The sequence below is a fragment of the Takifugu rubripes genome, chromosome 7 (genome assembly GCF_901000725.2).
Source record: "Takifugu rubripes chromosome 7, fTakRub1.2, whole genome shotgun sequence".
Classification (NCBI taxonomy): Eukaryota; Metazoa; Chordata; class Actinopteri; order Tetraodontiformes; family Tetraodontidae; genus Takifugu; species Takifugu rubripes.
Window position 1 is genome coordinate 5,259,103 of NC_042291.1, and position 13,612 is coordinate 5,272,714.

General features: G+C 42.5%; 1 protein-coding gene across 2 annotated transcripts in view; it reads right to left on the reverse strand.

Annotated features, from left to right (window-relative positions):
- Positions 1-13,612, reverse strand: part of bbs9 (Bardet-Biedl syndrome 9) — a 73,653-nt gene that overhangs the window by 58,317 nt on the left and 1,724 nt on the right. For both annotated transcript variants that reach the window (XM_011605228.2, XM_029839204.1), the window contains exons 3-13: positions 13,340-13,490; positions 11,079-11,143; positions 10,877-10,990; positions 7,189-7,363; positions 5,421-5,505; positions 5,078-5,261; positions 2,413-2,542; positions 1,427-1,608; positions 1,199-1,275; positions 1,061-1,114; positions 891-993 (exon numbers count right to left, since the gene is read on the reverse strand). In XM_011605228.2, the coding sequence (XP_011603530.2) occupies positions 891-993; positions 1,061-1,114; positions 1,199-1,275; positions 1,427-1,608; positions 2,413-2,542; positions 5,078-5,261; positions 5,421-5,505; positions 7,189-7,363; positions 10,877-10,990; positions 11,079-11,143; positions 13,340-13,490 (1,320 nt within the window). The remainder of the gene's footprint in view (positions 1-890; positions 994-1,060; positions 1,115-1,198; positions 1,276-1,426; positions 1,609-2,412; positions 2,543-5,077; positions 5,262-5,420; positions 5,506-7,188; positions 7,364-10,876; positions 10,991-11,078; positions 11,144-13,339; positions 13,491-13,612) is intronic.

Below are 13,612 nucleotides of genomic sequence, written 5' to 3' on the forward strand. Positions count from 1 at the left end.
GCAGCAAATGCACGGATGAGAATGGCGTGTGGAAAAAAGGCTGCGTGTTTATAACACTATGAATCATGGGAACACAGTGGTCAGTTTAAATGGCGGACCACAATAAAAGGGTGGTATTCCGACTGTGTGAGAATCGTTTCACATCCTCAAGTCATGAATTCATAATGAACCTCATGAACTGATTTCATAACGTACCAAATTCAGAACATATAGTTTCATGAATATATCTGGAAATCAACCTTTTTTTTACAGAATAAACTTGTGTGGAAAGACCACGTTTACACAAATGCAAATACCATCCATCTTCTGATGATTTCCATATTCACATTCACAAGAACATTAAACTGTTTCCGTGTTTTGGAATCTATTTTCCAAATGACAACAATTAAAGTCTTGACTGACACTCATAAAAAGTCTCTGTTCCCAAGAGAAAAACCACAGAAGAAAAGAAGACCAGAGAAAATAAAGGGAGTGAAAGGGCTTTTGTCTTTAGAGAGAATGTATAATGATGAAGCCACTCGTGACTCACTAGATTTTTCTTTCCAAACCATGATTAAAGCTTAAAGTGATGTATGAAAAAAGCCCTAAATTAAACTTTTCCACTCCCGGTTCAGACCACAGGAGCAAACTGTGAGAGCAGCATTATCTGTCCTGCTCCATATCTATAGGCAGTCTAAATGGTGAATAATCTACTCTGTTGGACTCATACTTGTAAAGTTGACTCTGACTGAGCCATGACCCTCTCCACATGTCACTGATAGCTGCATATTGTAGAATAAAGCAGACAGACCAGCCTGACATGGTGTCAGAAAGACACTAAAATCAATAGTACCATAATTCAATGTTATGTGATTAAAGAAGTGTAATAAAAAGTAAATGCAGAGACTGACCCATGGGCTCAAGGATAAACTGGTCCTGAGTCACAGCCAGTGGTGGCTGGATGCTGACAGTTAACTTTGAAGTCTGTATAACAGAATTGGCCTTCAGCTTCACCTGGAGAGAGAGAATTGTGTTACAAAAATAGTCAAAAACAGAGATGAGAAGAGCAGAGGACATTCACCTGGACAGTTATTGAAGGGATGAGCAGCCCGTCAATGTCAGGAATCAGAGCTTGCTGCGCCAAAAAGAAAAGAAAGAAAATGATTAAATCATCTTTTGCAGAATCACTACTAAAGGACACCCATGAAATCCTGTTTACCGATGGGTCGTCCATGCTGGAGGACACGGCCACTTTAACAGTAAGGTCCTCATCAGTCATGGATTTAGGCAGGATGTCTGAAATCACAGCAGAAGACCGAGACAATCACTGCACCATAAACCAGCTACTGTATAAAAACTAGGACCTGGGAAATGAGTTCATGTGTCACAATGGGCATCCCCAATCTAGTCTGATAACCTGTCAGGGAATCAGCAGCAGCTATACCACCTTGTGTCCTGGTGGCTTCTCTGATTAACTTCTGCAGCCTTTTCATCTCAGCTTCCACCTGCTCATAATCGGCCTCCCTGGCATCCACTTTGGGTGTGGAGAAAAAGGACGGGTCAGTGCCCATGTAGGAGCAGAGGAGGTGGCCATCTGAGCTGAGGCTGGTTACAACTCCTTTCAGCTCCCTGATCAGTCAAAAGGGAGAAGACAGAATTGTTAGGATGATATTTAATCATCAAACATGTCACTTCATCCTCAAAGCCACACAAATCTGCTCCAACATCAAGTAATAAAAACTATACACAATAATAAATACCGTAGATGAAAATTAAAACGGCATCAGAAATGGTTCATGGAAGCATTATTTATATTTTATATAATATTGATTTATGTGTGTGAGAGTCTTAATAAGCATTTATACTGCGTGTGTATAGAGTACCACCAACATGACAATGGCTATCAAGTGTGTTAAAACAACACTCTAGCCTCACAATCAAATCAAACATCTAACAAGACATACACTTTACCTCCTGCATCTAACACACACACACACACACGCACACACACACACACACACACACACACACACACACACACACACACACAGGGACACACAGTCCTGATTCAACAGCTGGAAGACATTTTCAGCTCATTTCCTGTTGAATGTCAGTGCATTTCACAAGCTGATAAGCACATAACAACACGTGTGTGTGTGTGTGTGTGTGTGTGTGTGTGTGTGTGTGTCTACCTGTGTTGTTAATATCACATGCATAAATGTCGGTGACAATTTTCCTCAAAATTGATGATCTGTCTTGATCACAAGCACATCATGGACTAAACATTCATACCTGCAGGACGGTGCTGGAATAAATGGACCCAAAATGAACCCAAAATGACCCAAAATTAATCTAAAACAGACCCAAAATGAACCAAAAATGGACAATGGTCCATAGATAGTTTTTTATGGCTGTTGTGGGAGAGGTACTTACGGGAAGTTAGCCAGACGTGTGGCCACAGGTACAAAGGGTAGCTGGGCTGCCCACTTTAGGGTGACGTCCTGGTAAACAAGCAGCATGTTTGTGTGGTTGCATAGCAACAGATTGGTGGTGCCGTCCCTCACTAAAATAGACACGAATAACAAATAAATAATTACACTGGAATTGACAGAAAGAGTCCTTCCAAAAAGAATCCTTCCAACATCGTGTTTTGATCGAGTTTATGTTTATGAAAGTATAAATTTCAAATATAGTCTGGGTGACCTTTGATTGCTCATTAGGAGCCCAGATACAGACATAGCTGAATTTTATTTACTTGTGCGACACCACACCAGGATGCTCCACAACATTAACACGAGTCCACTTTCCCATCAAATCACAAGCTTTACTTCAAATGCAAAGTTTTTTGTTAATAATTTTTAGATCTGGTAAAAATAGGTTCCAATTCTCAAATCCAACCGTGGAGCACAGAAATAAGCCTTGTGGTGGGTGGCTTTGGCATTTTCAGATGAGAAAAAACAAATTCATCACTTTCCATCTCACATCTGGTTTCCATGCAGACTTATGTCATTTAGATCTTTCATTTTCAAGGTCAACCTTATGGGTATATATAGAACTCCAGTTTGTGCTCTGCCTCACAGAAACACCAAATACAACTACTAGTTATGTGTAACTACTCATATTTCATACAATCAAATGTCCAGTCTGTCCCACCAATGGTGGAGATACCACCTAGAGAGATCTGATGAGATGGCCACACGCAAAACAAACACACACTGCCACTGCAGAGAGGAGCACGTGAGTTATAATATGGTAACAGTGGCGAACAGGGTGGTACAGCACAGGGGTCATAATGACAGAGTGTGTGTTGGTGCCACTTCAAAGCAAACACACACCTTCAAACTGTAGAGCTGAAACCGTATTATAATTACAGTCTAATTATGTATAAAGGCTCAAATCAATCTCTTGGCTACTGTTTTTACCCAAACGTCAGCTCATCCCTCCGGAGTGTCCTGCACTTCCACCATGCTCGCTTCCCAAAATGTTGAAAATATTTAATGGTTGTGAAACAACTGTATCGGTAATCAAAGATTAGACTGTTCCGGAGATACAAATGGATGTCACCTATTGGCTACAACTGGTTCCTTCAACAGTACAGCATAAATCAGCAGGCCAACTGGTACCAGTACTCCCAGTATGGCAGGTTTCAGCCATCAGTACAGGTGCTGGTACTCAGCCTCGTTCACACAGACACACACTGGAGTTTGGAAATGAGGTTTTCTTTCCTACACTGACATCTTCTTCTATTCTGCAATCCAGAAATTTCTGTTTCTGTCAGCCAGTCTGACTCTTAATTAATAATTACCGGTACTATTTGTGGACTTGTAGCAGCCTTGTTTTTACTGAAAGTTTTGCAAGTTAGCTCAACCTCATAAATTTACAGTAGAATATTTTAGCAGAGGAAACCGAAAAACACTTTTATTGGTCACGAAAAGGCTGTGTGAATACACCTTTATCTCCTTGAATCGTCACAGAGCATTTGTTCCACAGCCATTAATCCTGCACAATTCTGGAGGTGGAACCATATCTGGCTCACTAATTGTGCTGGTGAAGATAAAAATCAGGCTGTGCAGAGGTCGTGCTGTTTTCATGCTTTTTACTAGAATCAAAGAATAAACTGTTTTGAGAGTGGTTGTCCCTGGCTGTCAGAGTAAGTGTGCCTGGCAGAGAGAAAAATGACACTCTTGAGTAAAAGGTCAGTATATATAATGTAAATAAACTGCAATGTTGTATAACTGTTTTCACCCAGGCTATTACACTTAATCTGCACTGAGATTAGATCATTTCAAGTGTATTTTGCTACAACTATACATAGTTTTGACTAAAGGTAGCTCTGAGGTCATTCAGGAGCACTTTCTAAACTCAAATGTGGAAGCGGGAAACCATTAGAGGATCTGTTTACACTGTGGGATTAACATTACACACAAACCCAAACCTTGACTCTTGTGTGTATAAGGAGCATTAGTCATTTTTTCAGAGAAGGAACAAAACAGCTGTGCAATCAAAACATTAAAGATAATCACCATCTTACACTTTCTGTTTTCCTGTTTGGTTGAAACAGGAAGTCGGAGACCTTTAGCGGGTCTATAGACGTGTACATATTTCAACACTTTTACGCCAATAAGCAAGTCAAACCTATTTGTGCATTATTCAAAGTAACTGTTTAATGTCTCTTATTTAAAATAAATGTGAGACATTAAGGGCATGTGGTAGGGCAGGATCCTGTGGACTTACTAAGTATCATGGCCTCGTCTGACCTTTGCACTCTGTAATAAGGAAGCTAGAAAGAGAAAAGGCGTCACTCATGACCACAACTACCTTTTCATTTATTGCTATTTAAATATCTGTTTTTCATTTTCTGACCAATATTGCTACCGTCTATTAGGTTTGTTGGTGTGTTAACATTGGGTTAAACATCCAACTAGTTAACTCTGCATGACCGTTCACACCGTTAAGACCTTAACCAGATCAGGATTAGAGCTACAGAAAAAGATTGTGGAACAAAATAAAGATGGGTTTTTATCAAGGTCAGATAAAGGTTAAATATTCCTTTTTAGCCAAGTGTGCAACATGGGTAAGAATGAATGTCTTGTTTTACCTGAAGCGTAAGGCAGGAAGCAGCTCGGATTAAACTCCAGCTTCTTCATGAAGTGAATCTGCCCGTTGTCACGGAGACAATACAGGTTCCTCTCGCCCAGAATAAAAATGAAGGAAGAGGAGTGGGAGAAGGAGGGTACACACACCTCAAGGGCCTGTTCTCCCAGGACAAACACCCAGTCCGGCTGGAGTACACACACACACACACACACACACACACACACACACACACACACACACACACACACACACACACACACACACACACACACACACACAATGTTGTTGTTGTTGCAGGCTATGTTTTATAACAGGCATCACTCAGCTCGGGGGTCAGGACGTACCGTCAGCCTCTTGCCTCCACTGTTGACGGAGAGGTCCTGATCTTGTCGGGTCTCAGCCTCTGTTGCCACAGCCAGAGTTTCATACCTGGATATTAGAGACAGAGAGACAACTGCTTAGACCAACACACCCCACTGGATTAAATCTCCTGTTATTCTGCAGCTGTCTGGCACCTCAGACGTTACACTCGAGCAACAGTGGGAGCTTATTCACATGATGGACATGTTGCACCTTTCATGACTCATTAAGCTGTCCAAATTAAACAGAACTTACACTTCAACCTGTCATTTATCCTCAACAAAATACAAAGGATTTTTTTAACACAAAATTTGTAAAAGCTCTAAGAGTTAATACTTGATTTCCTGTTGCTTTTTCTGGTTCTTTCTACCACAGTGGCTCATCATACTAATTCAACTGTTATGGTCAAAGACATTGCGCAATGCTCGCCACGTACATGTGCATGTGAGGAAGATTATTATGGTTATTCTTCATTTATGAATAAACTGTTTGACCTCAAATACATTCCTTTAGACTTGAGATGAAAAAATATCTTTATTAAAAATGATTTAGCTCAATCTGAAAATAAAGTCTGGATAAAAGTCTTTGTTATGAACACCGCGGCCTTGGAATTTACTGCACAAGTGTTCCTTGAAATATTGCACAGAGTTTAAATTCAGTCATTGACTAATAAATGTTTCCTTACAACACAATCCTGTCTACATTTCACTGATGGACCGTTAAATAAAAAATAAAGCAGCATAAAACATGGTCAGTATTAACAAATCCCACAGCAAACATCTTAAAGTCTTTTATTTAATAGCTTCTGTCAGGACAGTCAGCAAGGGGCTGAACTGCTGTTCCCTGGAACTGCGGTCTATCACTTTTAATCAGAAGGCCGCTGGCGAGTGGCTGAGAGCTCACGCTGATCGCTGCTGTGTTTCTTTTGGCTTCCTCGGCATTAGACGTTTTCCAGTAAGAGTTTGACAGACAAAAAAGCTTGGCAGGACTTTATTCCTCTCCTTGAGCACCTGGAGGAAAAGAGCCAACCCAGCCGATTTCCAAAAACTACATTACTGCTGATTTATCCACTCACAGTTTTCTCACTGGCTGTTACGCACTCGCGCTACGAGCTGATCTTAATCAAAGCTGTCGGCTCTGAAATCCAACTAAAATCCAGGACTGTAATCCAAGGTGGCTGCAACATTTTGGACATCAAACATCACTTTTCTAAAACGAAGCAAAAATGCCGCTACAGCCTCCACGTCTGAGCCAGGGGTATTAGGAAGTGTGTGTGTTTGGATTAAAGTGAATGTGTGTCCATTGTCCTACATCCAGACAGGTTCTTTAGTAACAACAAGCATAATAAATCCATTACAAACGCTTCCTTAAGCATCAGTAAATATTACTGGATGTTTCTGTGCCTGTTCTATTCCCCTCATGTGTTTGGACAGTCACCTGCAGCCCCGCAGCCTTAGAATTCAAATATTTATCAAATCTAACTCGTTCGCTCTTATGAGGTCCTGTAAAATCTGTAATATTCAAGAAATATCAGAGGCAGCTCTCTGGCTTTTTTCCTCTGCTGACCTGAAGTTAGTATGAACCCATTTTTTGACATTTTACAAGAAGATAATGTCAGATGTGAATGATGAAGCTCACTGTTAAATGTGCCTGCTGCGTGTGTCAGCACACTCGGTGTTGGTGAAAAGCTGTTCACACACAGCATGTACGGTAGCCACCACCGGTTTCACTGACTCGCTGTCTCTGGCTTACTTGTAACTTTCCAGCTGACGTGCAGAAGAAACAGTGAGGAAGCTGTCAGTTCTGGGGTTGTAGACCAGTGGGCCAGGGAGCAGGAACCCAGGGAGGAACCTGCCGAAGGAGTAGCTTTCCTGCTCAAAGAACATGAGCATCCCATCCATGGACTGGACACAAAGGGAATGGTGACCTGTAGGAGAAAGAAAACACAAAAGAGATCATTTAAAAACAAAAGTGACTTGTGATATGTTCAGAACTAACCCAGCACCCAAATTCTTCAGGTGATCTGTTTCCTTTCAGCCGTGAGGCATTTCTGCCTGTGTGATATCTCTACAAGCACCTACAGACTTACATACACCTGGCCTGGGGTGTGAATGCTCACAAGAGTGTGTTAAGCAAAGGCCTGATGGAGGACAAAGCCATTATGCACACAGACACACAGCACACAGGCCCATAAAGCAGTGAGTGTGTGTGACCAGAGGAGCATAATTAGGCCTCAGTACGCTATTAAAGCTCACACTGCCATCAACTAGAGGTCAGGCAGGCAGCCACCTGCAGCGCAGAGCAATACATACCACGCTATCATCAAGGACTGAGACAGAAAAGCCCCACATTCCCACACACCTACTTACAGCATCTGTGTTGCACTGATGATTCGGGCTGTCGGAGGAGACTCTCACTCCTCAGACAGCCCCCGGACCCCTGGCAATGAGCCACAGCACACAGGTCGTGTTTACTATCGTACATGACCATGTCAGTCCTTGCATGTGTGAGTGTAGCATAAAGGGAGAAGGTATTGCACTGGTATGATGATTATTATTTATATCTTTTGTGAATTTTCTTTTCTCTTTTAGTGAGAAGAACTTTGAGCTGCTTGTACCGCTCCACCACTGACACTTAAAAGAATGTACTGGCTTAAATGTCCATGATATAAATTTTGGTATCTGTTGTGTGTTTGATGGAACACATCTTTGTTGATGTGTGTTTCTGTGGGATTCTGATCTGTTTGTTACTCGTCCTAAAGCAGAAAATTTCTGCAAATACACAAACTTGATTAAATAAAGAAAAAAATGATCAGTCAAAATAAAGAATGGAACTAAAGATTCTTTTGTCTTGACAGAGGTCCAAAAACAGCAACATAGCTCAGGAGTTAACCTTCCTTCCAGAAAAACATTTCAGTGACCTGTCAGAGATCTGGTGGTCATTTCTCACCCTGAAAAGCAACGTAAGGGTCAAAACAACATGTGCTAAAGCAGCCCGACAAGCTGCTGTATCATCAATTACAAGGAAAGTACAAAAAAAACTGAAAATGAGACCCAGGCTGCACCATAATGGCAGCAGTATAAGTGTAATTTCACACACCCACGCCCAGGTATAATGTGTCAAAGAGCTTCATATAAGAGTGCAGCAGCTCAGACACTGTGCAGGAAATGAGCCTGCATTAGTGTCATTAATAAGACATGTTGAACAAGCACGGGGAGCAGCCAACACTGTACAGACACTGGACACACTGCAGGCAAAGTGTGACACAGAGCACGTGTGTGTGCATCTGTACCGGTCTGTGTGCCCGTGGACACGTGTGAATCGGTGAGTGTATATGATCATCTTTGTGTTTGTATGTTTGAGTACAAACAAACTTAGTTCATGCTGTGTGTGTGTCTGTGTGTGGGTGTCTGTGCATGTGTGTGTGTGTGTGTGTGTGTGTGGCCTGAATGTGACCCAAACCCAAAAGTCAGCCCAGCTATTAGAGCAGTATTAGTACAGGGCTGCTATTACAGCGCCTACAGCACAGCTAAATGGCTGTTATTATAGACACGTGCACGTGCACACGCATGCACGTACGCACCCACACACACACACAGAACTTTCCAAGTCCAAAAGCACACACTGTCACACACTGTCTGCTGGAGAAACACATACAAACACACACACACCTCATTTGGCTTCTGAGCGGCTCTGAGCATCCCTATGTGAGCAGTAAACAGATGCACACATGTTTCTTGGGAGACATATTTCTTTTCCTGTTTGTTTATGAATCTGCCCCTCACTTCTTCTGTGGGCCTGCAAACCATTATGAGTGTGTGTAAATGTTCTCCATTAGTCAATCAAGCGTGAGATGAGCTCTTTTTCCGTGTAAACTGGGTGCGAGAACAGAGAGGAAAGCTCGAATGGTGAGCAGCTTCCATCTTTAATAAATCAGAGATTCATTTATTTGAGTTTAGCTCAGACAACACAGAACAAAAGATGAAGTTAACCTGAGAAATGCTAAAGACGATGAATTACGCAAAGACCAAAGGCACTCACCCTGTCTGCCCCATACTATGATATTGTTCGCTAAGCACACGAGTGAAGCCAAGGAGTTATTTAAATGCTGCAGGAAATACTGTTACTGGTATATACTGGAGTGGAGCTGAAGTAGACGCTGACTGACTGGCAGATCCTGAGTCTGCTCCGTCTCTGAACCCTGACGTGTCTCTGGAGAGACTGGTATAAAAGAGGGAACTCTCCTCCACTGCAATAACAACCACTTTTAGCTTTTTCTCTTCTATGGAAAGACAGATTCAAGGACTTTTACTGCCACCTAGTGGTAATAGCGGGAACTGTCACATTATGAATCCAGATTATCTGTGTGCCACATTTCCACACGTTTAGATGTGGACAGTGTCACATATACATGCAACCAAGCATTATTAAAATGGACTTGAATTTCATAATTCAGAGTTCTAAAATTGCTTTGGGAAAAGGAAAAGTCACAAATGTATGGAGAACAAATAAATGGCTAAATAAATACATTAATATAGACCAAAGAAATTTTACATTTAGACACAAGCCTAGAAATACTAAGGCCACAATTCTAACAGAAAATTTAAACTTTAAACTGAGAGAACCATAAACTCATAGATTAAGTCACAGAACAAACGTGATGGAGGAAACTACAAAGGCGCCTGTGTGTGCAGCATCTGTGCACATCATACTTGACCTGACATCGAAGGTCTGTACAGCACGTGGAAACATGAAAGTTCACTGTATAAACTACACATGTGAGGGCAGCACATGCCAAAACTCTGGTTTAATGAACTCACATGGCTCTTTCTATGAATCAAACGCACACGCGGACGCATGCACCCACACAAGCCTTCTCCGAATGACGGAGTGATCAAGCCAAGCCACAGAATGTGGCCGCTGCTCTCCTCTCACACACACACCTTGACAATACTGTCTTTATTTAGAAATGCCAACTTCTCTGCTTTTACAGGGGTTTCCCCATTGGTGAGTGTGCATGTGCGTGTGTGTTTTTCTTGGACGTCAGGGACTGGAGGGGTTTCCCCTACTTGGTTTTTCCAAAAGCTCAATTGCCTGCAGAGAGCAGCTCGGTGACCTCTCTCTCTCTCTCTTTCCATCCTTTGCTCCTCTCAGGGACTTTTATGTATTTGTTCAGCCAACTGCTGCTTCAAACACACACTCTCACTCAGTCAGTCACACTTGCACATTTGTGAGGACCCACTATTGCTCGATGCTCCTCTCTAAGATCAAAGCCCCTCCAAGACAGGTGAAACTGAGGAAACTGCTTTCAAATCAGGACGTAAAACATTCCCTCTGCTGACTACAGTGTGTTTGAGCCGAGTGTCAGCTGAGCGAACCCATCATGAAATAAATCATGAAGCAACCACGAACTCGCCATATAAGGTATTAAAATCCACACCTGAGACTCCCCCAAAGGTGCCATGTGTCATGCTGCAAGCTGTTCTCTGCAGATTGTGCTCATAAACCAGCTTGAGCTGGTACTGGTCTCCGTGTTCCACGTTCCCAGCCGTTCCTGGACAGAGAGCACAGAAGGTTGAAAGACTACAGGTGAAAGAAGACAAAGAGAAGCGCCAAGCCTTAAGCCTCTGCTTGTATTTTACCTGAAATGGAGAACACAGATAACTTTCTGGGGTGAAGGACAGCCAGGTGAAGAAGATCGGAACACCTGAAAACAGAACCAAACAAGCCTTATTAAAAAACCTGCTGAAAAGATTCAAGGTGTTTTCAGAATCAGAGGTCAGATGTTATCACACTCATTGCTCTGAAAGGAGCTGAAAACAGTCTTTTCTGATTCTCATCGATCCGTCTAATGCGACGAACTGAGATGGAAATAGAGGGTGTGGAATGAAGCTTTTCCAGAAGAACACTGGCTCAATAGGTCAGACGCTTCCTGCCACTGTGGTTGAACCCTGGTTCTCCAGGGTGGTATCCATCTATATTTTAACTTCTAACCTGATTACTGTAACAGCTGCTGGATATTTTTCTAACATTGGTCAGAGCTGAGGTGCAGTAGACGGGCTCAATGATGCTGATCTCAGGGTTTCACATTTTTACTCTACCGCAGACCACAAGGAATGAATCTGCCCCCTCTATGGATGTAGTACCAGTGCTTGTCCTACTAAGCTTCAACCACCGTTGTAATGTTTATTGAGAAAAGAACCAATGAGTTGGTAGAAATTCTGGATCCCACAGGTCTGCTTTCTTCCTCGGAAAACCGCTCAAGTTGGTGCTGAAAACAAAACCTCTCGCCGTCTGCCCACCGCGGTCCACCCTGACATTAGTTACAATGTGCTCCTGCTCCCGGCTGGTTTCCAGGACGCATGGCGGCCTCCTAAGAATGCTGTGCCAAAAACCACAGGTAACCAAACACGGCGAGCCCCAGGCGGACTGATTTAGCTGGACTTGGCTGCTAGAGTGATGATGTGGGAAGCCTTGGAGGCGAATCTGCAGAGCTGTCCCAGAACCCCTCCATTTCTGGAGCCTTCCTCTGTGGTTACAGAGGAAGGCCGTGCATGCTGGCAGCAGCACAACGGTCTCAGTGTGCAAAAGACCCACTTTTTTCAGTTATCTCCAAGAAATGTTATCACATACATCTGAGACATGACCACAGTCAAAATCCAAAAAAAAAAAGAAAATATACATGCAAAAGACTCATTTGATGCTAGTTATTGAGCTCTTTTTATATAATGTGCCCTTCTCACCAGGAACAGTCGACTGTGACAGTGAATGATGGGTGAAGAATGCATTTTTCTGACCAGATACTAAAGGTGAAGCTAGATTATACAGCTTGTAATGCACTTCAGTGAGGACTATAAGGATTTAAAGAATGATCTGTAGCCTCTTCCCATGCCTCTTTTACATAACCACACACACACACGCGCACACACAGTTGGGTGGATAGAGATCACATAGCATCTGAGCTGTAACGTCAAATCCAGTGGAAAATGCATACACTACAGATTCATTCCTTCTGGTGTGTTTTCACGAGTTTTTGGTGTGTATGAAAGTAGCAGTTTACAGAATTAAAGAGCATTGGGAACTAACCCGGAAGGTTCTTGGCTGAAGTGGCCTAATGTGTGAAGGAGATTACAACAGAGAGCTGCTGGTAGCAAACACAGTGTTGCAACTTTGACTCTCTGCTTTCATTTTCCAACTGGCTTAAAAACAAGTTACATTTCCTAACTAGCACAAGATGGAATGTTTCTCGTCTCCAGCCTCTCTACCTTTGGTTCTTTGATCATTTACTTGGGAGAACCTATGGTGGAGTTGTGCTTGGTCTAAAGCTTCTTTCTGGCTGGAGACATTAAGCTAATGCCACTTTGACCCACTAAGGACTAACATGCAAACAAGAGGGCAGCGAAGAAGGCTGGATGAACCAACACAGAAACAAAACCAATGAGCCTGGATTCAAAGTGACGCCATTGAACCAGCAGCAGAAACAGACATAATCATCATCCATGTTTTGTCATTTGTATCATCCATCGTATTAATCATTCAACTGGAGTGTGTATGTATGGTCTGTAGTTTATTCCCAGTATGTTGCCAGCTGTGCTGGTAACATTAAACCAGTCATAATATGTCAATAACATAATGCACAATAGGAGATGTCCCTGTTGCTGTTTCAGATCGGCAAAAAAAAAGATTTGTACAAATAAATCCCCCTTAAAATCAGTTCTGTGTCATTTCTTATTGCAAAAATTCAGTTCAACACTCACACAAACAACAAAGAGGTCTGTTGTTTTCTAACCAACAACTAAACTATGACCCTACCAGGCTTTAGATTGGCAGCCCAGCTAAACAGCCCAAAGTTTATGCGCAGGATCTAAGAGTAGCCAGATGTGCCAGGGTGAGGTCCACTTACGAGACAAACTTTCCCAGTTCCACCTGGATGATGGCGTTCTGAAGTTGGACTTCAAGAAGCTGAGCATCTGCTGGGACTTCCTCACTGGACTTGCTGGCATGTGGAGAGAATATTCGCAGCATCCCCATATAGCTGCCAACCACGACCTTATCTAAAGAGCCAAAGGGAGATGCTATCAACTCACCATGGAGGACAAGAAATCTCATATCACTCTGTGGGGTTTTCTCAATCATCTCCAATTTGGTCAGTCAATCTGCTGTTCAAATGACTCTG